This window comes from Myotis myotis, unplaced genomic scaffold (assembly GCF_014108235.1).
Source record: "Myotis myotis isolate mMyoMyo1 unplaced genomic scaffold, mMyoMyo1.p scaffold_m19_p_59, whole genome shotgun sequence".
Classification (NCBI taxonomy): Eukaryota; Metazoa; Chordata; class Mammalia; order Chiroptera; family Vespertilionidae; genus Myotis; species Myotis myotis.
In genome coordinates this window covers 118,816-144,666 of record NW_023416367.1, presented here as the reverse complement: position 1 = coordinate 144,666, position 25,851 = coordinate 118,816, and the positions used below count along the sequence as shown (strand labels likewise).

At 44.2% G+C, this 25,851-nt stretch overlaps 1 protein-coding gene across 2 annotated transcripts; it reads left to right on the top strand.

Annotated features, from left to right (window-relative positions):
* The first annotated feature begins 383 nt into the window (after window positions 1-383).
* CKAP2L (cytoskeleton associated protein 2 like) lies at window positions 384-23,783 on the top strand. 2 transcript variants are annotated; one of them, XM_036311636.1, is made up of 9 exons: window positions 384-493; window positions 2,032-2,098; window positions 3,732-3,783; window positions 8,074-9,314; window positions 12,101-12,308; window positions 16,088-16,243; window positions 20,765-20,828; window positions 21,782-21,974; window positions 22,731-23,783. In XM_036311636.1, the coding sequence occupies exons 1-9, from the start codon at window positions 463-465 to the stop codon at window positions 22,954-22,956; spliced, it is 2,238 nt and encodes a 745-aa protein (XP_036167529.1). In that variant the 5' UTR covers window positions 384-462; the 3' UTR covers window positions 22,957-23,783. The 2 variants fall into 2 exon arrangements, with proteins under 2 accessions (XP_036167529.1, XP_036167530.1); XM_036311637.1 differs by having other exon boundaries at window positions 385-493; window positions 22,656-22,792.
* The last annotated feature ends 2,068 nt before the right edge of the window (window positions 23,784-25,851 follow it).

Sequence of the window (25,851 nt, the reverse complement as noted above, 5' to 3'; positions counted from 1 at the left end):
TTGTTCCTGACCTTAGAGGAAAAGCTTTTAACTTTTCATCATTGAGTAGATGTTAGCTATAGGCTTGTCATTTTAGAGCTTATTATATTGAGGTACATTCCTTCTATACTCGGCTTGTTGGGAGTTTTTATCGTGAACAGCTATTGAATTTTGTCAGATGCTTTTTCTGCATCTGTTTTGGGGTTTATCCTATTCTTCGGGGTCTGACAGGAGGAGGGAAGTCCAGGGAAGTTCGCTTGCGCTGCAGAGGCCAGAAGCTCTCTCATCATCACCCGCTCCTCCAATCAAAAAGCACTGTGCCGAGCGCCTTGCAAAGCTACTATTTCCTTTTGTCCCGCCCTCCCCCGCTTCCTATTGGCGGGTTTCAAACCCTGGGGAGCCAATGAGAGCGGGCGCGGGCGCCGAGCGGGTCCTCGACTGCGGGCGCGGCCCTTGAAGAGCAACTGTCGCGGAGGGACCATTATGGTGCGATCGGGGGTCTCCGCCGCTGCGGGTGAGTGCTCGGGGCGGCGGGCGGTACCGCGGAGGCTGCCAGCCCCCTCGCCTGCCGCCAGCCCCCTCGCCTGCCTCGATGTCCCCACCTGGCGTTTGGGGACCTGGGGGACGTCCGCGCGCGGGGAGTCCGATGACCCCGCAGGTACTATCCCAGCAGGTCCTGCAGCAGCAAAGCGGGGACGTCCCCGACCCCTGGCTGGTTGGCCGGGTGGCGCGTCCCAGAGGAGCCAGGCGCCCCCGACCCCCACCCCCGACCCAGAGTGGCCCCCGCCGGCCCGAGCCTGCACTGGTGCGGCCGCAGCGCCTCGAGGGCGCGGGCCCGGGCCCCACCTCCCGGGAGGGCCGGCGTTGGCACGGTGTCCGCCGGTGTCGGCGATGACAGCTGCCGGCCTGACGCGTCCGGGGCGCTTTGCGAAACGACCCGGCGCCCGAATTGGGCGCCTCCGTCCCCGTGTTGTGGCTCAGCGGCGGCGGGTTTGCTCGCCTGCTGGACGTCCCAGACCTGGGCCCGCCGGCCTGTCAGGCCCCACCGCCCCTGCTCTGCACGGCCGCCTCCGAGCCAGAGGGCCACGTGTTGTGTTTTGTTTTGTTTTGTTTTGTTTTGTTTGCCATTATTGAATATTAGCCTTTCCCAACCACCTATTTCCCTCAGTCCCTGCCTCTGAGCTCCCTTGATTCTTTCTTTTAACCCTCTCTCGTGGCACCCAGGTTTTGCCTTGTGTTGTAATTGTTGTTTTTTTATCTCCACTACTACATGGAAATTTAAAAACAGAAACGTTGACTCTCACCCCTCGCAGATGCCTTGCTCAGAAAATCACCATAGGCATGTTTGCCATGAACCCCCTAACCTGGCCTGTTTGTCCTTAGTCCCAAAGGAAACCAGGAAGGGTTTGTAGGCAAAAATCATCATCCCTGTTGGGAAAAATACAGTAAGAGCAGGCCTGGCGCGCAGCTCAGTGGGCCAGTAGGGGAATGTCCTCCCGCCAGGCCTGTGTGGTAGCCTAGGACAGTGCCGGTGAGCACGGCTCTGGGGTGGATGACACTGGCTCGGACCCTGGCTTGGCCACTCGTGAGCTGGGCAGCTGGGCATATCGTTTACCCTCTTTAAATTTCAGACTGTAGGGCCTGACGTATAAATGACATGGTTAACGTTGGTATTCACTTGGAGGCGTGGTCTATGGCCCGTGTGACTCTGTGGTTAGAGCATCTGCCAGGGCACCTTAGGTCTCCGGTTCAGTTCCCAGCCAAGGGCATGTGCCTGGGTTGCAGGTTTGATTCCTGGTTGGGGGGGTGTGGGGGAGGCAACCATTTGATGTCTCTCTCTCTCACATGGATATTTCTCACTTTCTCTCTTTCTTGGCCGCCCCCCCCCCCACTCTCTTTCCCCCTCCCTCCCTCCTTCCCTTCCACTCTGAAAAACAAAGGAAAAAATATCCTTGGGTGAGGATTAACAACCAAAAAAAAGGGAGAAGAATATAAAATGAACTGGTTAAACTCCCGCACTGAAGTTCTGTTGTTTGCTTGCCTGTTTTGCAGAAGAGCGGCAGAGACAGCTCCAGGAGTACCTGGCAGCCAAGGGAAAACTGCGGTGCCAGAACAGCAAGTGAGTGTGTCTCCCACAGTGAGGGGACTCGCGTTCCCTGGTTGCCAGCAGCAGTGCAAAGCCCTTCTACTTGTGCTCTGCTCTGACTGCATGGGCGCCCTACGGTAGCTCAAAGAGGGCCTTTCAGTGCGAGCATGACAGAAACCTCTGGGCAGTGTCCGGTACATTGGCGAAGACTTGGGCGTTATTACTGTGAGTCTCCAAAGGAAGGAGGGAGGATCTACAGTATCACCTCCCTTGCTGGGAGCTCCCTCCATCCCTGCTCTTTCCTGGGAAAGTAATTCTTGCAAAGGCAGTGTTTGGTCAAGGAGCTGAATGATCCTGGTCCCGTCCTCCATAGCTGCACATGCTCTTTGGTCATTCTCTTACTTAGCTCAGCGACTTTAACCATTTTCATCTCATGGCATACAGAGACTAATTCCCAAAATTCTGCCGCACCAAGAAAAATATATTTTTGCTGATCTGACCAAAAAAGGGTGTAATTTTGATTCATTCACACCAGATAGCTATTGTGTTGGCTGTGGCACACTGATTGAAAATCGCTGCCTTAGCACTTACTCTTTTGTTTTTAATATATTTTTATTGCTTTCAGAGAGGAAGGGAGAGGGGGAGAGAGAGAAACATCAATGATGAGAGAGAATCATTGATGGGCTGCCTCCTGCACACTCCACACTGGGGATCGAGCCCACAACCCGGGCATGTGCTCTGACCAGGAATCGAACTATGACCTCCTGGTTCATAAGTTGATGCTTAATCACTGAGCCACGTCGGCTGGCAGCACTTACTCTTGAAATGGACGTGATATGACCAATTTACTTTTATCTTTTGTCAACATCTTAGCTCTTCTGAGCATTGATCAATTTTCTGTTCACTTGGGTTGCTAAACCTTTTTTTTTTTACAAAACAAATTTTTGCAAATTTAGCTTTCACATTTTATTTTATTTTTACTTTGGGTCTTTATTCAACTTTATTTCTTTGTTTAAATAAACTTACTGCATTTATTCAACATATTTATTTAATACCTGTGTAATGTATCTCTCTTGGTTCTGAAGACATGGTACTAAACAAAACAGAGCAGTCCGGCCCTCCCAGGCTTATATTCACGATGGGAGAAACAAAATCAAGTCATGATTGAAATCCCTGTTAGCTTGGCAATTGCTTTTGATCCATGGAGATTAAGTCCTAAATTCTCCTCTACTTTCCTATCCTTTTTCGCATTTTCTGTCTCGCTAGTTAGATTTCATATGTGCCTGTTTCTTTCTTTAATTGTATCGCTTTTTCCCCTGGTAACTCACTATTTGGAGATAGTTAAAACAAGTTTTTTAAACTTGTTAGGCATTATATCTCCAGTACCTGGCACAGTGCCTTAAAATTGTTGGAATATTATGTGTATATGTAGGAAGGACATCTCTGAAGGGATCACAGGTAGTGAGTAAGAGCAATTGTGTTTTCTGAGGAGTAGAATAATGGGATTAAGAAAGGGAGGATAAGGAGACTTCATTGAATATAATTTTTAATTCTTTTACCATATACAGACATTTTACTGATTTAAAATTTCATTTTTAATCACTCTATTTTCCAAGCCTTGTTGATCCTTCTGTACTAAGAATTAATCTTATTTTTTCTTTTATAGGCCTTATCTTAAAGCCAAGAATAATTGCCCAAATCCTCCATCTTCTAAATCTGTAAGTAGAAATTAGTCTTTTTAAAAAAATCCATTTTGAGTGATTAGTAATAAAAAATAATAAAGATGTTAGCAACCTAAAGAAAATGTTTTACACAAATATTTCTCATAAGTATGGGAACAGTGTATAAGGGACAAGACAGAATTGTTTTTTGAAAAGTACAACATATTGTAATTCAGTTTGTTAACAAAAAAAAGACTTTAAGTGCACTTTGGTCTCTTCATAGCTAACATTTTTGAACACCTACTATGTGTCTCACTTGTAGGTCTTATAGCCGTATGAGATAGGTACTCTTAGTAGCCCCATTTTACAGATGAGGGAACTGAGTCACAGGACAGCTGTTAAATGACGGAGCTGAGAGCTATTGGTTTCAACCACTTTGGAATGCTGTTTAACAAGAATATGCTCCCTCATCAGTTCTATTCATCTAGATTGTGGATATAATGGAAAAAGACCCCAACATACTTCAGGTTTAACAGCATAAAACCATAAAAAGTTATGTAGTGCATGTATGAGTATAAGGAGTCTATAATACTCTCTGTACTTTTCAGTCGATTTGGATTTGAATCTAAAACTACTCTAAAAATTAAAGTTTATTAATTAAAAAATAAAATACTGATACATGCTACAACATGGGTGAATCTTGAAAGCATAATGCTAAGTGAAAGAAGCCAGACACAAAAGGCCACTTAACATCATACTGTGTGATTCCATTTATACGAAATGTCCAGTATAGGCAACTCTATAGAAACAAAATAGATTAGTGGTTGCCAGGGTCTGAGGAGAGAGGGAAATAGGGAGTAACTTCTAGCAAGTATGGATTTCTTTATGTAGTGTTGAAAATGTTCTGGAATTAGTGGCGATGGTTGTACAGCCTTCTGAATACCTAAAACCCACTGAATTGTACACTTTAAATTTTACAGGGATGAAAATTATATCTCAGGTTTTTTTAATGTACAAAAAGAACAACTAAGTTTTTTTTAATGTACAAAAAAAGAACAGCACACTTTGATACCAACCTCCATGCCTCAGCAGTTAGTGATAATGGAAAGATCAAAGGTGGCTAGGAATGTTGCGTCTCAAGGAGTAACCCAGCTATAGACATGTGGGTGTACCATCTATTTCTGCCCCCACCTCAGCAACACCGCACATACCCATACAATGCTATGAGTGGACAGTGCCTCGCCCTTAATGCCAAGTGGCTCTGGTTTCAGACTTCTTACATACGCACAAAGTTTACACAGGAACTCTTGACAATATTATTGAATGAAACAGAGAGAGTGGTAGCTCTAGCATATTTTCCCCTGGAAACCTGTACTTTATAAATGTCTGCCAAATTAACCTTCCTGTGTAATTGCTAAGAACTGATGCTCCTGTTCTTTACCATCTCAATTCTAACTTCCCTCCCTATTTTTCAAAGTTCTCTGTAATCTAGTCCTGCCTTTCTTATCCAAAATTAAGTCACATGACTAAAACATTTACTTATTAATAACATAGAATCTAACCTTAAAATCCATCCTGAGTTCACAAATATGACTAACTTCTGTGATGTTAGATGCTTATGGAGAGCTGTTCAAAGTTTCTCAGGCCTCCCTGCATCTACTGTCTGTCCTTGGGAGTGATGAGACAAAGGTTCTTGAGTGACAGTGTGGCCTTTACAAAGGCAGTGTTGTCTTTAAAATATTAGTGAGGCCGTACAAAGGACTAGGAAGAACTTGGGTGGTACCATAACATAAGTATACTGTGTGTATACCTTTCCAGGGTCCCTCAAATGAACACTTCACTGGGACCTAATTGGCATTGAGCAAGTACTTGTTTGTTTGAGGCATGTTTTTTAAAACAGCAAGTTTTGTATGTTCACTGCATCTCTGCTTAATTCTATCAAGCTAAAAGATGCTGATACATTTTTATAGGAACTCACTAGAGGCCCCGTGCATGAAAATTCATACACTGGAGGTGAGGGCGGGGGTGGGGGGGGTGGGGAGGGGGTGGTTCTCAGCCCGGCCTGCCCCCTCTCACAGTCCGGGAGCCCTCAGGGGCGGGAGGCAACCCTGCAATCAGGGAAAGGCAACGCCCCATTATACCTCTGCTGCTGCCGCTGCCAGCAGCACAAGCCTCGGCCAGTCCTGGTTACCTGAGCCTCAGGCAGCCCTGGGCATCTGGGCAGCTGCCATTCAAGGCTTGCCTGTGCCCTGGCCCAGCCCTGGGCAGCTGGGGGGCTGAGGGTACTGGGGGTCTCTGGAGGCAGGCACATGGAGCAGCCGGGCCCGCCTAAGGGCCGGCCCAGCCTTGCTGCACCTGCCACTCCGGCAGGGCTGAGGGGACTGGGCGCCGCCATCTTTGAGGGCGTGTCAGTCAATTAGCATATTCCCTCCTTATTGGCTGTGGGTGCCCGCCATCTTTGAGGGCGTGTCAGTCAATTAGCATATTCCCTCCTTTTTTTTTTTTTCTTTTCTTTTTTTTTATATTCTTTTTTTTTTATTGCTTAAAGTATTACAGAAAGTATTACATATGTCTCCTTCCCCCCCCCCCCACCCTTGACAATCCCCTGGCCTCCGCTACCCCCCAGTGTCTTATGTCTATTGGTTATGCTTATATGCATGCATACAAGTCCTTTGGTTGATCTCTTACCCCCCTACCTCCTGCCCCTCAACCCTCCCCGGCCTTCCCGCTGCAGTTTGACAATCTGTTTGAGGCAGCTCTGCCTCTGTATCTATTATTGTTCAAAAGTTTATAATGGTCTCTATTATCCATGAATGAGTGAGACCATGTGGTATTTTTCCTTCATTGACTGGCTTATTTCACTTAGCATAATGCTCTCCAGTTCCATCCATGACGTTGTAAATGGTAAGAGTTCCTTCCTTTTTAGAGCAGCATAGTATTCCATCGTGTAGATGTACCACAGTTTTCTAATCCATTCATCTACTGATGGGCACTTAGGCTGTTTCCAGATCTTAGCTATGGTGAATTGTGCTGCTATGAACATAGGGGTGCATATATCCTTTCTGATTGTTGTTTCTGGTTTCTTGGGATATATTCCTAGAAGTGGGATCACAGGGTCAAATGGGAGTTCCATTTTCAGTTTTTTAAGGAAACTCCATACTGTCTTCCATAGTGGCTGCACCAGTCTGCATTCCCACCAGCAGTGCACAAGTGTTCCTTTTTCTCCACATCCTCTCCAGCACTTGTCGTTTGTTGATTTGTTGATGATAGCCAGTCTGACAGGTGTGAGATGGTACCTCATTGTTGTTTTGATTTGCATCTCTCGGATGATTAGTGACTTTGAGCATGTTTTCATATGTCTCTTGGCTTTCTGAATGTCCTCTTTTGAAAGGTGTCTATTTAGGTCCTTTGCCCATTTTTTGATTGGATTGTTTATCTTCCTTTTGTTAAGTTGTATGAGTTCCCTATAAATTTTGGAGATTAGGCCCTTATCAGATATGACATTGGCAAATATGTTTTCCCACACAGTGGGTTTTCTCGTTGTTTTGTTGATGGTTTCTTTTGCTGTGCAGAAGCTTTTTACTTTGATGTAGTCCCATTTGTTCATTTTCTCTTTCGTTTCAAGTGCCCTAGGAGCTGTATCAGTGAAGAAATTGCTTCGGCATATGTCTGAGATTTTGTTGCCTTTGGATTCTTCTAGAATTTTTATGGTTTCCTGTCGTACATTTAAGTCCTTTATCCATTTTGAGTTTATTTTTGTGTATGGTGTAAGTTGGTGGTCTAGTTTCATTTTCTTGCATATATCTGTCCAATTTTCCCAACACCATTTATTGAAGAGACTATCTTGGCTCCATTGTATGTTCTTGCCTCCTTTGTCAAATATTAATTGAGCATATTTGTTCGGGCCGATTTCTGGGCTCTCTATTCTATTCCATTGATCTATATGCCTATTCTTGTGCCAGTACCAGGCAGTTTTGAGAACAGTGGCTTTGTAATACAACTTGATATCTGGTATTGAGATCCCACCTGCTTTGTTCTTTTTCAGGATTGCTGCAGCTATTCGGGGTCTTTTTTTATTCCAGATGAATTTTTGGAGAGTTCGTTCTAGATCTCTGAAGTATGCCGTTGGTATTTTAATTGGCTGTGGGCGTCACCATCTTTGTGATGGCGTGAGGATCAATTAGCATATTCCCTCTTTATTAGGTAGGGTTATTAAAATCCTCTATTAGTGAGCCTTTATTTTTGCAGGTTTCAACTTCCTTAGTGAAATTCTAAATAAAATAATTTTTTTTAAAGTTAGTTATTGTTATAAATTTTCTTTTTTGATATTTTTCTTTGTCTTTTTAGACTATTAGACCCAAAAAGGATGTTGCCAACCATGTTGCTTTGCCTGTCAAAGCTACAAGACCCATCAGCATTAAACATCAGCCCAGACCTGCCATTATCCCAGGTTCCCAGAAGCCAAAGTTGGAGCCACCAAAACTTCTAGGCAAAAGGCTGACTTCAGGATGTGTTTCTTCTCTCCCAAACTGTCAGCCTTCCAGCAACTGTCAGCAACAGCACGAAGCTGGATCATCCTCTGGAAAGCTGTCGAGGAAAACTGTGGGGTCACTTCATCTACAGGAACTGAAAGCTGCAAAGCAGCAGGTGACAGATCGAGGAAATACTGCACTTACAGACTCTGTGGACAGTGACCGTGGTGAGGGTGAGTCCTCACACAACTTTCTAAAAGAGGTGAACAAAGAGAACTTGTCCCAAACTGTACTGGACTCTGAGAAGACACCACATCCTCAATTATGGACCAAAAGTGAGCCAAAGACTAGCTCTTATAATCAAACCAAGAGCACTTTGGCCCCTAAACAAGCCTTGGGTAAAAGTTCATTGAATTGTGCTATTCTGAAAGACAGAGCTAATAAACAATTTGTTGGAGAAGCACAAACCAGGATTCCACCAGGAAAGTCACAACAGCTCCCTAGAGGAACAGCTCTTGCAAAACTAGGAGTAAAAACCCCAAAGACAGCTCCCTCTCACTCTGTTCAGACCCTTAGTAGGACTCAAGCAGCAAAGAAACCAGGGATCAAGGACCTGAAGGATATAAATATTAATAGGGGTAAATATGAAAGACCAGGTGCAGCCAAGTTACAGTCACATGCTGCTACTGAACAAAAAACAGTACATACCAGACCCAGGACATGCCCCAGTCTGCTTCAAGGAGGACCTGACTGCCTTAAGCAAGACCAGAAACCCACTCAACCTTGTTCTAGACCTCAGACGTCATGTGTGCAGCAGAAATCCAAGGCTGTGAGCCAAAGGCCTACCCTGGCTGTTGGCAGCTTCCCTTCAGTCATTCCCAATACCCCAAGCATAAGAGCAAGTACAGCCAAGGGGAATAAACACAGCAGCAGCTGTCAACAGAAAGCACAGACCCTGGACTCCAAGTTGAAAGGGGCTCTTCCCCAGAATCCCTTTCTAAACAAGACAGCTCCCAAAACTCAAGCTGGTGGCACAGCCATAAATGGAAGAGGAGTCCCAAATGGGACCCAGACTAACCCGGATGTTAAGAAGAAGATCACAGCAGAGGATCAAAGGTATGTTGCTTTAATTCCAAAATTGCAATGTAAGATGATTAGGCAAATTGACCATCAGGAGTACTTGGTCAGAAAATAGGCCATAAATAGTGGCTCCTGGGTTATTCTTAGCTTCAACTCTGAAAAAAGAATATTTGAAGCAAATATAGTAAATATTCTCTAACTTTCTGTGTGCTTGAAGCAGGATGGTTGAGTAAAGAATTGTGGTTGCAGGTATACATGCCTCACTCAGGAAGTCCCTTTAGGTTAAGTAGCAAGGGAAGAGGGCCGGGAGGAGGTGGGGAAATGCTAGTCTTTTGTCAAGCAGACCAGGGGTTAAGTCCAGAAAAGCTATCAAGGAAGAAGGAATGGAAAACTATGAGTCTGAGCAGGCAAAGTTTTAGAAAGTCAGTAAGGCTTTCATAGTTACAGTTACATGACTGCATTTGTTAAAACACAGAACTGAACTCTTAAAAAGGAGGATTTTACTGCATGTTATTGAACACTTGTGTGTTTTAGGTACTGTGCTAGGACAGTCAGGATTTTTGCCTTCCTAGAGCTTGCAGTCTAGTGGAGAAGACAGGAAGTGAACAATCCTATATAATAAAAGGCTGATATGCAAATTGACTGAACAGCAGAATGACCAGTTGCTATGATGCACACTGACCACCAGGGGGCAGATGCTCGATGCAGGAGCTGCCCCCTGGTGGTCAGTGCGCTCCCACAGGGAGAGTGCCCCTCAGCCAGAAGCACTGAGCTGGGCTCGCAGCTGGTGAGCACAGCAGCAGTGGCGGGAGCCTTTCCCACCTCTGCAGCAGCACTAAGGATGTCCGTCTGCCGGCCGGGGGAGTGGACCTACGCCGGCAGTCAGATATTCCCCGAGGGCTCCCAGAATGCAAGAGGACGCAGGCTGGGCTGAGGGAACCCCCAAGTGCACAAATTTTGTGCACTAGGCCTCTAGTTGGTTAAATACGACAGGATAATTACAGATAATTTCCTAGTCAGGAAGGACTGAAGGCTGATTATGCCAGACCCCTGAGGCAGGGATGAGCTTGGGTCAAAAGACTAAAAGGACACCAGAGCTTCTAGAGCAGTGGTTCCCAACCTTTTTTTGTCCATGCCTCACCTAAGCATCTCTAAAACCTGGTGCCCCTCACTGTGACATATAATTGTTATTATTCAAAAAGTGAGCTCTTATTCACATGGAGGAAGCCTAAAAGGCCATTAATTTGGTCTAAACAAGCTTCCAAAGAACATGGCATCCATGAAAGAGAAAAATAAAAGAATGAAAGGAATTTGAAGTAATGAGGAAGAAATCACTAAGAAATTGTTAAAAAAAAATAATAATATGAAGTGATATGAAAAATAGCAAATAAAGTTTCAAAACATAGTAGAGAACTGAAATGCATAAATATGTCACAATATATATTTATATACTATATATGAGGCCCCTAGAACCATAAGAAATGCAAACAATTTACTGTTAACAACTCACTCTCAAATTGCCCCCCCCTTAAAAAATCAAATTGCCCCCTTGTGGGGCATGTGCCCCACGTCGGGAACCACTGTTCTAGAGGGTAGGGATGGGAGGGAGAGTGGTGCGCCATAATCTTGGAGAGGCTGGCAGAACTCAAGTTACACTGTCATTCGCCATAGGAAAAATTTTGAATTTTATTCCTGGTGATGACTCAGCCTGACTTACATTTTAAAGATCAATCTAGATATGTGTTCACAGGATAAATTTGTTAAGGGTTAAAATCGAATCAAGGAAGGAGATGAGTTAGGAGGCAGCTGCAGCATTTCAGGCGGAAAGTGGCAGTGAAGTGGTCTAGGAGGGTGCTGGTGGAGGTGGGAGCAGTACCGTCCATAGATGGTGTGGGGGTGTGGGAAAAGAAAGTACTGCTCAAAGACAACTCCTAGTTTTCAGCCCTCCCAACTGGGTGGATAGGCACACTGTTATAGATGTAGGGACAGATCTAGAGATGAAAATCGAGCATTGTTTTGGACAATATTAAATTTGAAATGCCTGCCAGACATCAGACAAAAGATACCAGCCAGGATGTGGGTTTTACAAAGGCTGGTGCTGTAGGGAGAGATCTGGACTGAAATGTACATTTGTGAGTCGTGAACTAGTTGTCATTTACAGAAGCTAGCAAGTCTACATCCACACATGGCCCACCTGTCTTGGCTTCTCCCCCAGCAGCAGTCTATCGGCTGCTCAGAAGCAGGAGTGGAGATTGTGAAAAGTGTGGGAGAGCAAGGATTAGGACTTGTCGCCATCTTTTGAAAAAGAGTCCTGAAATTATCGGTCTTTTTTAGAGCAAAGGGGGTCATGTGTGGTCAGGAGCAGACTAAGGAACCGGGCGATGTGGGTCACTTGGAGTGGCCAACACCCTGTTGAGGCCACAGTGCGGGTATGTTGAGTCTGATCAGTGGCAAATATCAAGCTTGCGGTAAGAGAAATGGAGTGCTGAGTTAGTGAGCTCAGAGATGAAAGTCAAATCTCAGTTAGCGCACAAGTAAAATGAAAGTTTTCAGAGAAAAATCATGTATAATCTTGACATCAAGGGATTTGAAGACTGAGATGCTAGCCACCTCTAATCCTAGTAATGCCACCGCCTTCCGAGGAGGGGCAATTGCCCACTGCTGCCATTACCCATTTGTAACTTGCTTGTAATTCCAGTCTCCTGATTTTGTACTTGAAGGTGTTCAGGGATAGTACTCAAATCCATGCATAGCATATACTTTGAAGCTTGACCATGTACCCAAAAACCTGAAACCATTCCTCCCCTCTAATTGCATAACAGGAAACAGCTGGAAGAATGGCAGAAATCTAAGGGGAAAATGTATAAGCGGCCTCCAATGGAACTTAAAACAAAAAGAAAAATAATAGAGGAAATGAATGTTTCGTTCTGGAAGAGCATGGAAAAAGAAGAGGAAGAAAGGAACGCACAGCTTGAACTGTCCAATAAAATTAACAGCACTCTGACCGAGTGTCTGCAGCTCATCGAAGGGGTGCGTGAGGAGGGTAATCCCCAAAACTTTGACCCAGAGACATTTTTCTTAAAGTGTTGGGGAGGTAACCTGTCTAAACAGAAATTTAGTTACTTGCTGTGGGGGATAGTTTTGTGTGGGTTTTTTTTTTCAGTTTTGTCTGTGGTCGTTAGTCTACTTAGGGCTTGTATTTCTTGGGCCAATTTTACTAATTTCGTGCCTTTTATTTAAATCAAACTTGTTAAAGCGTTCTCTATTAATCTTTTTAAAAGGCCATCTTTTGAGTTGTATTGATTATTTTTCTCATATCAATATCTACATCTATTTTTATGTTTATTGTTCTTTTTCTAGTCTTTTAATTGAAAGCTCAGACCAGTTAATGCTACATTTGTCTCTGAATTTAGCTTTGGTCATGTCCTTCAGGTTTGGTAGGTAATGTCCTTCATCAGTCAGAGTCGAGTCAGAAAAACGGAAACCACACCAGGTATTGTAATAGAGCGTGGTGTTAGGATTGGTTTCACGGTGTCTTACATGAGTTCCCGAGAAGCAAACACTAAGAATTTGTGTGAAAGTAATTTATTAGGAAGAGGCTCCCAGGAAAATAAAAGGGAGTGGGATGTGGGACCAGAAAGGGAAGGAGGCCAAGCAAAGTCCACGGAGGGTGACTGGCACAGTCCCACAGGAAGCTCTAGGGACAGTGTGAGCCATGCATCTCAGAGTCAGTCCTGATCAGGGCACTGCACTGAAAAATGGCTGCCCCTGGGGGACAAAAAGTCCCAGGCACTTGTGACTCTGACACATACTACGAGGTGCAGGTGCTGGCTGTTGGGCATGACAGCACTTTGTGAGCATGTGTGCACCAAAATGGTGAAGGGATCATCAGAGGGATATGGGTGCTGCAGCCATATCGCTGGGCCCAGGAGAACATCATGTTGGGGGTACAGACCTAAAAGCTAGGAGAGACAAACCCTGGTGGGACTGGGACTCTAGCTGCCCAGCAGAGGTTGGTGCCACCGAGCTGGACGAGGCCCTGCAAGGCTGGGCTCAGACCTTGAGAAAAGGCTGCTTCCCCATTGGTGTGGGCAGGGTTTGTGAATACCAGGAAAAGGGGAGGTAGAACCAGTTGCTGCTGCCAGGGTAAAGGACCATTGTTGTGTGATGAAGGCAAACAAAAATACAACCAGAGATATAGAAGCATCGAACAGATTGTACAACCTATGAGGGAAGGAGGGGGAGGAGGAGGGGGAGGGGAGAAGGAGCGGGGAGAGGGTTAGAGATCAACCAAAGGACTTGTATGCATGCAAAACCAATGGACACAGACAGGAGTGAGGGCTTGTGCTTGGGGGTGGGGGCTGCGGGGGACAGGTCAATAGGGGGAAAAAGGAGACTCATGTAATACTTTAAACAATAAAGAATTAAAATGAAAATAAAAAGAGGAAGAAGGGGTCCCCTCTCCTCTCCCGCCCTGCAGTTTCCCTCATGCCCCACATAGGCAGAGCCCAGCAAGGAGCTATTGTCAGCAGAAGGTATTTACAGAATTCCAGCCCCAGGGTCACAAAGCAGAGGAGAAAGGAAGGGTTTGGAGCTAAGACACCATCTTGTAGTGACCTTGTGTTCTTGTTGCTCATTTCTAAAAAGTTTGAGGCTTCCATCTTTAACAGGTCTCTAACTCCAGAGTTATCTTCAAAAGTATCCTTTAACTTCTAGATGTGTCCATTTTTTTCTTGGCTACTTTAATTTTTAATATACTGCATAGAATTTGTTGACATTTTCTTTCTGGCCTTAATGTCTGATCAGTCTTGGTAAGTGTTCCAAAAGTGTTTGAAAAGAAAATGTATTCTCTGTAGAATGGAAAATTCTACATGGGTATTCATTAGAACAAACTTAGAAAATATTAATAGCACAGTTATTTGTATTTGTTAGTTCATTTGTTGCTTTCCAAAAGAAATATGCCAAAGGCTCTCACTGGTACTTTGATGATTTCTCTTCGTATTTCTGTTAAACTTTTACTGCCTAAGTTTTAAATTAGATTTATTGGGATAACATTGGTTAATAACATTATATAAACTTCACGTGTACAACTTTATAACAGGACATCTATGCACTCCATTTTGTGTCGCCACCCGAAGTCTAGTCTCCTCCCTTCGCCATATTTTCCAGTTCTCTTGTTAGGTACATAAAGACTCATGACTTGCTTTCATTTCCCTTCTGTCTTATGTTAATCTTGCCACACCTGCTTTTTGTTTATGTTAGATGTTATAGGGTAAATCTTTTTCCATCCCTGTATTTCTAGAAGTATATCTCATGTGAATACTTACAGTTGAATTTTTTTAATTAATCTGGAATTCTCTGCTTTTAAAAAGCACATTTAGCCCACACACATTTATTGTAATTACTCATCTGCTTAAATTTACATCTGTCATTTTATTTTATAATTCAATTTATATGAATTCTTTTTTCCCCCCTCATTTCTGTGTTTGATTTAATTTACCTTTTTCCGTAAAGAAGACATGTAAGTTAAAATCACAAAAGATAGTGGTAGATGTAGGTTCAAACATGGTGTGCAAGTTACAGGTCATATTTTTTATAGTTTCTTTTGTTTCAAGTCTTCTACTTGAATTCTCACGTTTATTCACTAGTTACTTCATGATTTTTGAATGGTGAGCTTTCTGAGTCCTTATGCTTGTGAAGATGTCATTATTTCACTCACATGCTGAAATCATAGTTTGGCTGGGGAAAATTCCTAAATTCAAATTGTTTTCCCTGGAAAATTTGAAGTTACTGTTTTATTTTGTTTCTTGCATCTGGGGTTGTTGATTTATTAAAGTTTGTGTCAATCTAATCCACGCTCCTCTGTAGATAATCCTGGTTCTCCTCTCTAGAGGTGCTTAGGGTTTCTTTTTATCGTTTGTTTTCTAGGTATAGTTTTCTAAGTAAGGACCTTTCAGTCTGAACACTTTTTTCCTTGGTCAGTTCTTGGAGATTTTCGTCTACAACTGCTTTGAGTGTGTGTTCAGCTTTGTTCTCTCTGTTTTTTCTTCTAGAAGTTCTCTTGCGCAATATTGAAATTACTGCATAATAGACATATTCTCCAGAATTTTATGCCTCCTCATGTAGTGTTGGTAATTCTTGACTATGAGCTGACCTCTGTGTCTCTCACCTCCCCTCCCCTATCTCACAAGGAGTAGGAGGTGCTGCCTGGCTGAGTACACTGGTACCGGGCGCACGTTCCTCCTGGTCCATTGCCGTGCCCTGCTCTGGGTACAAGCCAGGGGGGCACCAAACCAGTGAGGCCACTTTAAAGTTCCTTTTTGTGGAACTTCACCCTCTTTCATATACACCTGTACAGATCCCCCAAAACACACACATACACACCCCTATAACCCTGGCACACCTATGCCACCATCCTTTATGCCTCGTTAGAGTCATATGGAAATTATGGTCACTATTCAGTGTTCACATGGTTGTGGATGTTGATTGTCGGTTTGTTTTGGTTTGGTTTGGTTTTACACCACATAAAAATGTAGAACATATTCCTTACTTCAGCTATGATAAACATTTTCCTGTTTGGTCTCATGTAACTCTTAAAATTTAATAATCAATGTCAAAACTCATTGAAATGTACTGTTTAAATGAGTGTATTTCATTACGTGTAAACTGTACCTTGGTAAAATTGAATGTTTTTAAAGTTAAAAATAATTATTGATCAGACTGGTTTCTGCATAACTGCTATGTTAATAATAGGACACATGAGTAACAGTGAGATGGTAATAATTTCCTCTGGGTATTTTTTTTCCTAGGGTGTACTTTCTAATGAGGTATTTACCATATTGTCCAGTATTCCTGAGGCTGAAAAATTTGCTAAATTCTGGATCTGCAAAGCAAAGTTCTTGGCAAGTAAAGGCACCTTTGATGTTATTGGACTATACGAAGAGGCCATTAGAAATGGGGCAACAGTGAGTATCTGTCTTGAGTGGGTGATTTCCTGAAAATTCTCTCATACTAGTATGAGTTCTATCATTTGCAATATGGCAATTTATATTGCACAAATTCGTGCACAGATGGGGTCCAGCCAGCGCAACCCCAATCAGGGCTGGTCCTGCCAGGAAGAGAAGATGGCGGGAGGTTGGCCAGCCAGCCCTCCCCGATCGGGCCCAATCAGGGCAAGGCTGGCTGGGGGGAGAGGCTGCGGTTGATTGGCCAGTGGGCCCCACCCCCTATTGGGGTTGGGGGGCTGATTGGGGGCAGGGCCAGCCATGGGGAGGGGCTGTGGGCAGTGGGCCAGGCGGCCCCACCCCCAAATGGGTGGGGGGTGCTCATCAGGGGCCTGCAGCCTAGGGAAGAGGCCATGGGTGGTAGGTCCACCAGCCCTGCCCCTGATCGGGGTGGGGGGGGGGCAGATCTGGAGTGGGGCTGGGCAGGGGAAGGGCTGCAGGAGATTGGCCGGCTGGCCCCGCCCCCTATTGGGGTAGGGAGGGCGATCAGCGAGAGGGGCTGCAGGTCAAACAGGGTGGTGGGGACCCATAGGGGGCAGGGCTGGCCACGGGGAGGGGCTGCAGGAGATTGGCCAGCTGGCCCCGCCCCCTATTGGGGTGAGGGTTGTGATCAGGGGCGGGGCAGGCTGGGGGGAGGGGCTGCAGGACTATCATGGTGGGGCGGGCTGGGGGTGAAGCTGGCCAGGGGACAGGGGGTGTGTTTGCGCAGCTGGCCCTGCCCTTGATCAGGGTGGGAGAGTCCGATCAGGGGTGGGCTGGCCAAGGGGAGGGGCCGTAGGAGGTTAGCCAACTGACCCCACTCCCTGATCGGGCTGGTTCCCTGGCCACCGTGGGCATCATAGCAACCAGTCACTCAGGTTGTTTCAGCGTTAGGCCGGCTTTTTAAATATGTAGACTAGAGGCCCAGTGCATGAAATTCATACATGGAGGGGAGTGTCCCTCAGCCCAGCCTGCACCCTCTCCAATCTGGGACCCCTCGGGGGATGTCTGACTGCCGGTTTAGGCCCAATCCCCAATCTCACCGGGATCGGGCCTAAACCGGCAATCAGACATCCCTCTCGCAATACGGGACCGCTGGCTCCTAACCGCTCGCCTGCCTGCCTGCCTGATTGCCCCTAATCGTTCCTGCCTGCCAGCCTGATCGCCCCCTAACGGCTCTCCTGCTTGCCTGATTGATGCCTAACTGCTCCCCTGCCAGCCTGATCGCCCCCAACTGCCTTTTCCTGCCGGCCTGATCACTCCCAACTGCCCTCCCCTGCCAACCTGATCGTCCACAACATCCCTCCCCTGCTGCGACCCACCTCCTCCACCGGGCCCTGCCTCTGCTGTGCGCACAGCCATCTTGTGACGGCCATCTTGTGACCATGTTAGGGCGTGATATGTGAGGGTGTACGACCACCTAGGCTATTCTTAGTATAGATTATATATGTAATGTAACTTCTAATTCACTTCATAAAGTTATACATAGAATGCGAAGTTCAATATGTCCTTTATGAACATTTTATTAAAATATGGCGAGGCTCAGTGTTTGAGTGTCAACCTATAAACCAAATGATCATGGTTCTATGCCCAGGTGGAGGAGGGATCAATGATTCTCATCATTGATGTTTCTATCTCTCCTCTCCCTTCCTCTCTTAAGTCAATAAAAATATATTTTTTAAAATATTTATGCTGTATAAACTAATGGTCACTTTTCTTTGTCTCACGTAGTACTTATATAAATATGCACTTATGGATAGTAGCATAGCAGGTTATAAAATTACATTAATTTTCAATACGTATAAAGTCATACCTTACCATGAAGAACCTACACGTATACTAATCCCAACACATCAATATCTATAAATCAATAACTCAGAGCTATTATATGAAATTCCTTTTAATTGTAAAACTACTATCTCTGTATAATTTTTAATAAAAATATCAAATAGTTTGATAGCTTTTCACTTGCATGTTGCTTTCTGTGTCATCATATATTCTACATACCTTTTTCATGATTGTTCAAAATCAGAGTTGTACATGCATATAGTTTAAACAGTCAAATAGTTTGATAAGGTTCTTTAAATAAGGCCTCTGCTCTCCTCGCCTCCCATTTCCAACTTCCCAGAACAAACTGATTATATTTACCTGTATAATATCAGATAACATGCTTACATTGCTATTGCCTGATTTTTTAGTTTTAGACATGATTGTGGACTTCCAAATACAGAGGAATAGGATTTAACCTCTTTCATATACACCTGCGCAGACCCCCAACACACACATATTTCTATGACCCTGGCATACCTGTGTTATCCTTCATGCTTCCTTCCATTAGAGTTATGGAAATTGTGGTCACTATTCCATATTCACATTGTTATGAACGTGTTAAAATTATATGAGTACATTGAGCCATGTACTATATACTATGATTACTTTGCCTTTCAAGCACTACTTTCTACTTTTCCTAAAATTGTTTGGTTTTCTGAGTGTTTATTGTTTAATTAATTCCCACACTTCTCTCTAATTGTCTAAATTTCTTTATACTTTCAAAACATCAGACACTATTTATTTCTTTTTCTTTGAGCCCTTTCTCCCAGACTCTTCTGATCTGTCCCAGTCTCGGCAGGTAGCTTCACCCCAGTCCTCATGGACTACAGTGGCAGCTCCTCTCACCTTCACCGTCAGATTCCCTTTATGTCCTTACGCCTCCGTTCCTAGAAACCATGTCAAGTTTACTTCTTCCTGCATTGTCTGTTTCTTCTCAGTGCTTTCTCTCCTCTCCTCTCCTCTCTCCTCTCTCTCTCTCTTTCTCTCTCTCTCTCTCTCTCTCTCTCTCTCTCTCTCTCTCTCTCTCTCTTTCTCATTCATTTTGCTTTGTTTTCTATTGCTCATTAAAAGCTCTACTCAGATGCTAGTGAAACTGGGCTGTTGGCATATAAGAGGTGAGTTTGAAAAGGCTTATTGAAAGGCATGGGCACAGGGCTGGGGCTTTACCATAGGTGATCTAGCTGAATCAGTTGGCTGAAGACCCTCATTATCAGTAGTTTTGGGTCCTTCCTCTTAGACAAATCATCTTCTCTAGAGAAGACTTTTCCAGTTTCCTTCTGGGAGCCAGGAACAGTGAGGAGAAGAGTGGGATTCTCAAGCTTCAGCAGGAAACTTTCCTTTATCCCTTCCTCTCAGTAGGCACCCCACTTTCAGTCTTGTAGGATGTTGCCCGTGGACCTGGAGAAGGCCCTCGCTGTGTTCTGTAAGGAGTGGGGCACAGTCACCAGGCTGCATGGAACTCAGAGTGCAAAGTAGACTGGGAGACATGTTCAATAGTCTTCCTGACCCTGCCCACCCGTTCCTGTGCCTTTCCGAGGCCCTGAGGCTGGGTCAGTTTGTTTCTTGGCCAAACTGCCAGCTTCAAAGTCGGCTCTTTCAAGTTGCTCCAGTTGGCCATTTCTTCCTTCTACGTTCCAGCTTCGAAATCTTGTTGCTGTTTCTCCTTTCCTATTTTTTATGGTTATTGCCTCCTTTTAATCCCTTTCCTTTTATCAGTTTCAAGGGGGTTTAAAAATAAATATATTGCCAATTCATCATCTTTACCTAGAAGCCTGTAAAAACATGGAAGACACCTGATGAATGTTTTATGTAATTCAGGCTCTTTGCAATGTAATCTGTACATTTATTTACATATTTTTAAGCCTAAAACATTTTAGATTTTATAAAAATGTATGGATAGCTTTGCTTTTATGCTCAGTATCAGGTCATACCTGTTATTTATTTGATACAGAGTCCAGGTCAGAAGACCAGCCTCCTTTGAGAATGTGCAGTTCATTTGTGATGTTCTGCCTTAGGGCGTGGCTTGCCTACTTTGGAAAAGGAAGGCTTTCTCAGCTAATTTTTTAAAAAACTACCTTTTTGTAGTGCTTTTAGGTTATATTACCAAGTAAAAGATGAAAGAATAGAAAGGCTGAGAGAAAATTGTCCAAAGTGCTGATAACTAAAGGTTGTAATTGGGTGATGAGACTATGGGTGATTTCCTTTTTCAGGTTTGACCTATTGTTAACATTTTTTTGTAATGAGGTATATGACTTTTATAATAAAAACCAAAATTAACTAAGACAATTCTAAGAATATATGCCACATTTTTTGTATGGCTATCTTTATATCTTTGGGCCAGAATCTGTGTATGGGAACACATCTTCAATGGGATCATATAAGTCAATAAAAAAATTAATTTGTTTTAGATAAATTTTCTTATAGACAACTTTCCATCAACCCATCTCTCCATTAAAGTCAAGCATGCCACCATTTAACCGACATTTTCTTTGTTTATTTTTCCCATGAAGCTATAAGTCTGAAATTTTTTAAATGTTATTTATATTTAGACAAGAGATAAAAGAAATAATTTTTATTATAAAAAGAAGTTCATTTGATGTTACACAGAGTTTCTTAGATCATTTTTTCATGAATGTTTTAATATTGCTCATGTCTTTTCATCCTTCCTTCCAGCCAATACAAGAGTTGCGGGAAGTTGTTCTTAATATTTTGCAAGACCAAAACAGAGCCAGAGACGGTACTGTGTTTTGTATTTAAATTCACTCCCTTTAGCCCTACAAGTACAAGTCATTGAGGGTCACCTAGGAGAAAAAGAAGTCCTCTGAAATGCCTCTCGCCCTTGGTTTCTGTGGTCTGGCCCTCTCAACCAGTATCCTTCAGGAGATAAAATGGATTATTTTTATGAAATTAGAAGGTGACAAATCTTTTTCCTTAAGAATAGATTTAACTTTGGGGAACAAGTCACGTGAAATTACAGCTACTAACGCATCACTTTGGAGAATGAGGCTACAGAGTAGATATACTCAGTGGCACTCTTACTGGAAATGAGGCTAAAATTCAAATGTTTGTTTATAATATATGACAATATTCTTCCAAGAGATGAAAAGAGGAGACAGGAATTCATGTCTTATTACTTGTTCACCCTTATTGACCTTTCTTAGGGTCTCAGCCTCCAGTCACAATTTCTGCCTATCTCAGTCTAATTTCCTTCCTTTTCATTTTGGTTGTTAAGGTTGGGCTATCGTGCAAATTGAGTTAACACAGACATTTTTCACCCACTTTCCAAGGCAAGAGCCATATGGTCATCCTGAGTAAGGAGGGGAGTTAACCCTAATGAGTCAAGAAAATTGACCCAAGGCGTGGTATAGGGTAGGGTAAAAGGCCAGTGATTAGTCCCTGGGAGAGCTCTCTGGAGAGTGAATAAGAGACTGGGGTGGGGCTCTGTTCAGAGTTACCCATCCTCGAATGGGGGGCAGAAGAGAGATCAAGAGACAGCCTGAGGTAGCTGGGCACTGCTGCAGAGTTTAGCAGCAAAACTGGCTGTAAGTCCCACTTCAGAGCAGTTTCTCTTTTTTCGTATCTGGGTCCATAAGGAAGTCATCATATAGGTTACAATGATTTCATTGTATTGATTTTAGCTAAGTACTAAATTGCTAAATCTTGCTTTCCTTCTTGACCTTGTGTACACAGGAATTACCTCTGAATCTTTGGTTGCTGAAACTACTATACTACCCATAGAAGAGCTGGCCAGGGACATGGAATCTGGACGAAAGTCTTGTCTTTCTCCAAAAGAGAGAGAACAGGTTCCAGCAACACCCCAAATAACCGTGGCAGAACAGGATCGGCACCCTGGTATCAAATTACAGGTCGCCCCCATCCCCAGGTAAGCACTCTCTGAAGCAGGCTTCGTGCTCACAGGCCCAGTTCTACTCCACAGATCCAAGTACTGTCAGTGTTTGCACATCTTCTGCCTCAGAGATAGATAAGGTGGTGTAATTCATTCTTGGCATTGAGGGAAGGAGCTGAGGGTGAGGGGAGGGTTGGAACGGACCGAGAGAACTGGCCTACGGCGACGGCGACGGAGGTGCTGCTGGAGTCAGGAGGGTTTGGGGTGGGTTTCTCCTTCCTCTTCTCCCTCACTGGCCTTGCACTTGTAGACCCCACCTTCCTTTCCTGCCAGCCTGGCACGGATTCGGGGGGGGGGGAGGGGCACAAAGTGCCAACAGGGGCAGCCTCTGCAGCTGTGCGGAGGGGCAGCGAGCAGCCCCATAAAAGCAGGGGGGGCGGCTGGGTGTGTACTGGTTACAGACTGCTCAGAGTACCAGTTGGCTTTTTAACAAGTGTAAGTTTAAGGCAGAATCCATAGTAATTTAAGGAATTGTGTCAGGTTATCAGTGTCATTTTTTGAAACATTAATGTAACATCAGTCTCTGTTCATGATCTGAGAGCAGATGGAGTCCACCCAGTTCGTTCTGACAATCAGAAAAGGGCCATGTTAGGACGAAAGCTGCTCTAGACAGAACTATCAACATACATTGAAATATCTATTGTGTCTTATTAATAGAATAAGAAAAAAATAAAGACAAAGTGGAATTTTAAAAGAAGCGATAAAGTTGTGAATACCTCTCTTGTCTCTCAGAATAAGTGGGATGCCGGAAGTGCAGGACATGAAGCTGATCACTCCCGTACGGCGCTCAGCGAGGATTGAGCGAGCCGTGTCCCGCTACCCGGAGATGCTGCAGGACCATGATTTAGTGGTGGCTTCTCTCAGCGAGCTGTTAGAAGTGGAAGAAACAGAGTGTTTTGTATTCCGTAAAAATGAGGCTTTGCCTGTAACATTAGGGTTTCAAACCCTTGAATCATAACTTCTTGAGCCTCCATGAGACAAGAAATGCCCTCATCCAGCTGACCTGGGAGAAACTGTCGTGGACGCAAACCAGGACTTGGAAAGTAGCTTGCAAGACTCGCTCTCAAATTGTCTATCTCACACAGGATAACCTTGGCTTGTTTGTTTAAGGTTGTCATTTGCCAATTTCACAGCATCCAGAAATTTCACACTGTTGAACATGAATTTATCCCACAAGTATGGTAAGGACATGGAAGGTTGGTGCCACAGTAAGACAGGCCTTCCTTCCTGCGTCCACCTTAGTCCTCCCAGCGTGGACGGTCTGAGCTCAGGTCATGTGGGACATGACAGGCCACCTGGTCAGTTCCCCTCATTTTACAGATGAATTTATACTCACCATGCCTTTGCTCAGCAATCATAAATGGTTTACATATGACCTTTGCCTCTGTCACCGTGTCCTAGTGACAAGGGGTACGTCCTTTCTCTGCCAGATCTCCTAGTGAAACAATCCTGGATTGGGATGGTCGTCGAGTTTTTTATATCCAGACCTAATTTTTGCATTTGTTATTCAAAATGCTTTAAGTAAAGGCAAAAATGGGAGCAGGTGGGGAAGGATGCTTGCTTTTGCACTTCAGTTCTTTGCTCTGCCAGGGAACCCCCACCTGAAAAGGCGGAGTGAGCCTCAGAGACTCCACGGGTTGCCTTTTCTTCCTTCTGAGCAACTGCTCTTGGGAAGGTAAAATCTGAATCACTGTAAATATAATGTAGAGAACCCGGTTCAACAGCTTTCTTAATATTTAAGTATTAACCAAAAAAGAACATTAAATTTTGTTTATTCCTGCTTCATTTTATCTTATTTATTACAAAAGAAACAGTGATGATGGCGTGAGAATTAGTGGTTTGTCTGGGGAACCACCAATAGGCTACTCCAAAGGCCTATGGGACATTGATTACCCTGGAGAGCTGACCTTGATCAGGGTCTGATCATCAGCCACACCCAGGAACCAGGCTTATTCATTGTGAGAGAAGCAGATCCATCTCTAGGTCAGATGTATAATAACAAGGTTCATGAAACAGCTATAACAATTGCAATGTGAATAGATTAAGAAGTAGATTGTTACCACAACCACAATCAGGAATGTGTACAGCCAGCCCTTTCCTCCCTTTAGACAGACTCACTTTTACCTGTGACACCACCAAATGCCCACGGGGGTTCCTAGGGATCACAAAATCTGAAAATGGGAGTTATTTTTCCAGGTTCTTTGTCCTCGGGCCCTTTGTGCATTCCCTGCCCCAGGAGGAAATTCTAAGAGTTGATTTTTGTAGATTCAGATACTGAACATATTACAGCACCTTTCCAAAAAGCGGGACGTAGGGTCTTTCCTGATGAAATGCTACCCTCTACCCATGATAAGAATCTAGTGTTTAAAGGACCAGGAATACCTGGTCCTTGCCTGGGCTGGCCCAAAGTCAACCCAGGATGAAGGAAAGGCCTTGGGCTCCAAACCTGAAATGCAGATGTGAAAAATGACTGAGCGCTCGGAGCACATGGCCTGTTGCCCCTTATTTGTCTTCAGATGTTCCAGGTGTGTCCCTTGTATATCCACAGAAAATGCCACCAGTGAGCTGTGTCAAAAGTTCGTCTGTCGTTTCAAATGCAGAGACTCTCATTCTAAGTCTCCATATATCCCAGCTGGCACCACCAACAAGGGACAGTGACATCAGAACAAGGACAGGCCAGGGCTGAGTACCACACAGAGCAGTTCCTACCAAAGTAATGATCATGGGTTTTTGTGTGTGTGTTTTAATGTTCTTTTTGGTTGTTAATCCTCACCTGAGGATATTTTTCCCATTGATTTTTTAGAGAGAGTGGAGAGAGGAGGAGAGAGAGAGAGAAACATCGATGTGAGAGAGACACATCAATTGGTTGCCTCCTGCATTCGCCCAGACCAGGCCAGGGATGGAGCCTGAAACCGAGGTATGTGCCCTTGACTGGAAGCAAACCTGCAATCCTTCAGTCCGAGGGCCGATGCTCTAACCACTGAGAAACCAGCCAGAGTACAATCACTTTTTTTTTTAATTTCAGAGAGATAGGGAGAGGGACAGATAGCAACATCAATGATGAGAGAATCATTGATCAGTTGCCTCCTACTGAGGATTGAGCCCCCAACCCAGGCATGTGCTCTTGACCGGAATCAAACCCAGGACCCTTCAGTCCAAAGGCCAATGTTCTATCTACTGAGCCAAACCAACTAGGGCACGATCACATTTTTAAAACACAAGTATAACTTCTCATATGTATTAATGCACCAAGTTCAAGGACATCTGGGCTATCACATTTACTGTCTTCCTAATGACCTGGAATGAGGTCCTCTACAGCCAATCATGTATTATGTGCACAGAAATACTTCTTTTTTTGTTTTGTTTTTTTAATAATTCTTTACTGTTGAAAGTATTACATATGCCCCCCTTTACTCCCCCGTTGACCCCTCTAGCCTGCCCCTCTCCCCCGGCCCCAGGCCCTCACTGCCTCATATATGCATGGCCTCGTCTGTGTCCACGGGCCATGCATATATGCACAAGGTCCTTGATTGGTAACCACCCACCACTCACCTTCCCCCGCCTTCCCTCTGAGATTGTGCATCTGTTCCGTGCTTCCTTGTCTCTCATCCACTCCGTTCATCAGTTTATTTTGTTCTTTAGATTCCACATATGAGTGAGATCATGTGATACTTGTCTTTTTCTGCCTCACTTATTTCACTTACCATGATACTCTCCAGGTCCCTCCATGCTGTCTTAAAGGGTAAGAGATTATTTTTTACTGCTGCATAGTATTCCATGTGCCACAGCTTTTTTATTCACTCATCTCTTGATGGGCACTTGGGCTGTTTCCAGATCTTAGCTATTGTAAATT

Coding starts and splice junctions, on each gene's coding strand:
- CKAP2L (XM_036311636.1), top strand. CDS start 463: ATGGTGCGATCGGGGGTCTCCGCCGCTGCGG. Junction 2,099..3,731: donor CTGCGGTGCCAGAACAGCAA/GTGAGTGTGTCT, acceptor TTTCTTTTATAG/GCCTTATCTTAAAGCCAAGA. Junction 16,244..20,764: donor CCATTAGAAATGGGGCAACA/GTGAGTATCTGT, acceptor CCTTCCTTCCAG/CCAATACAAGAGTTGCGGGA.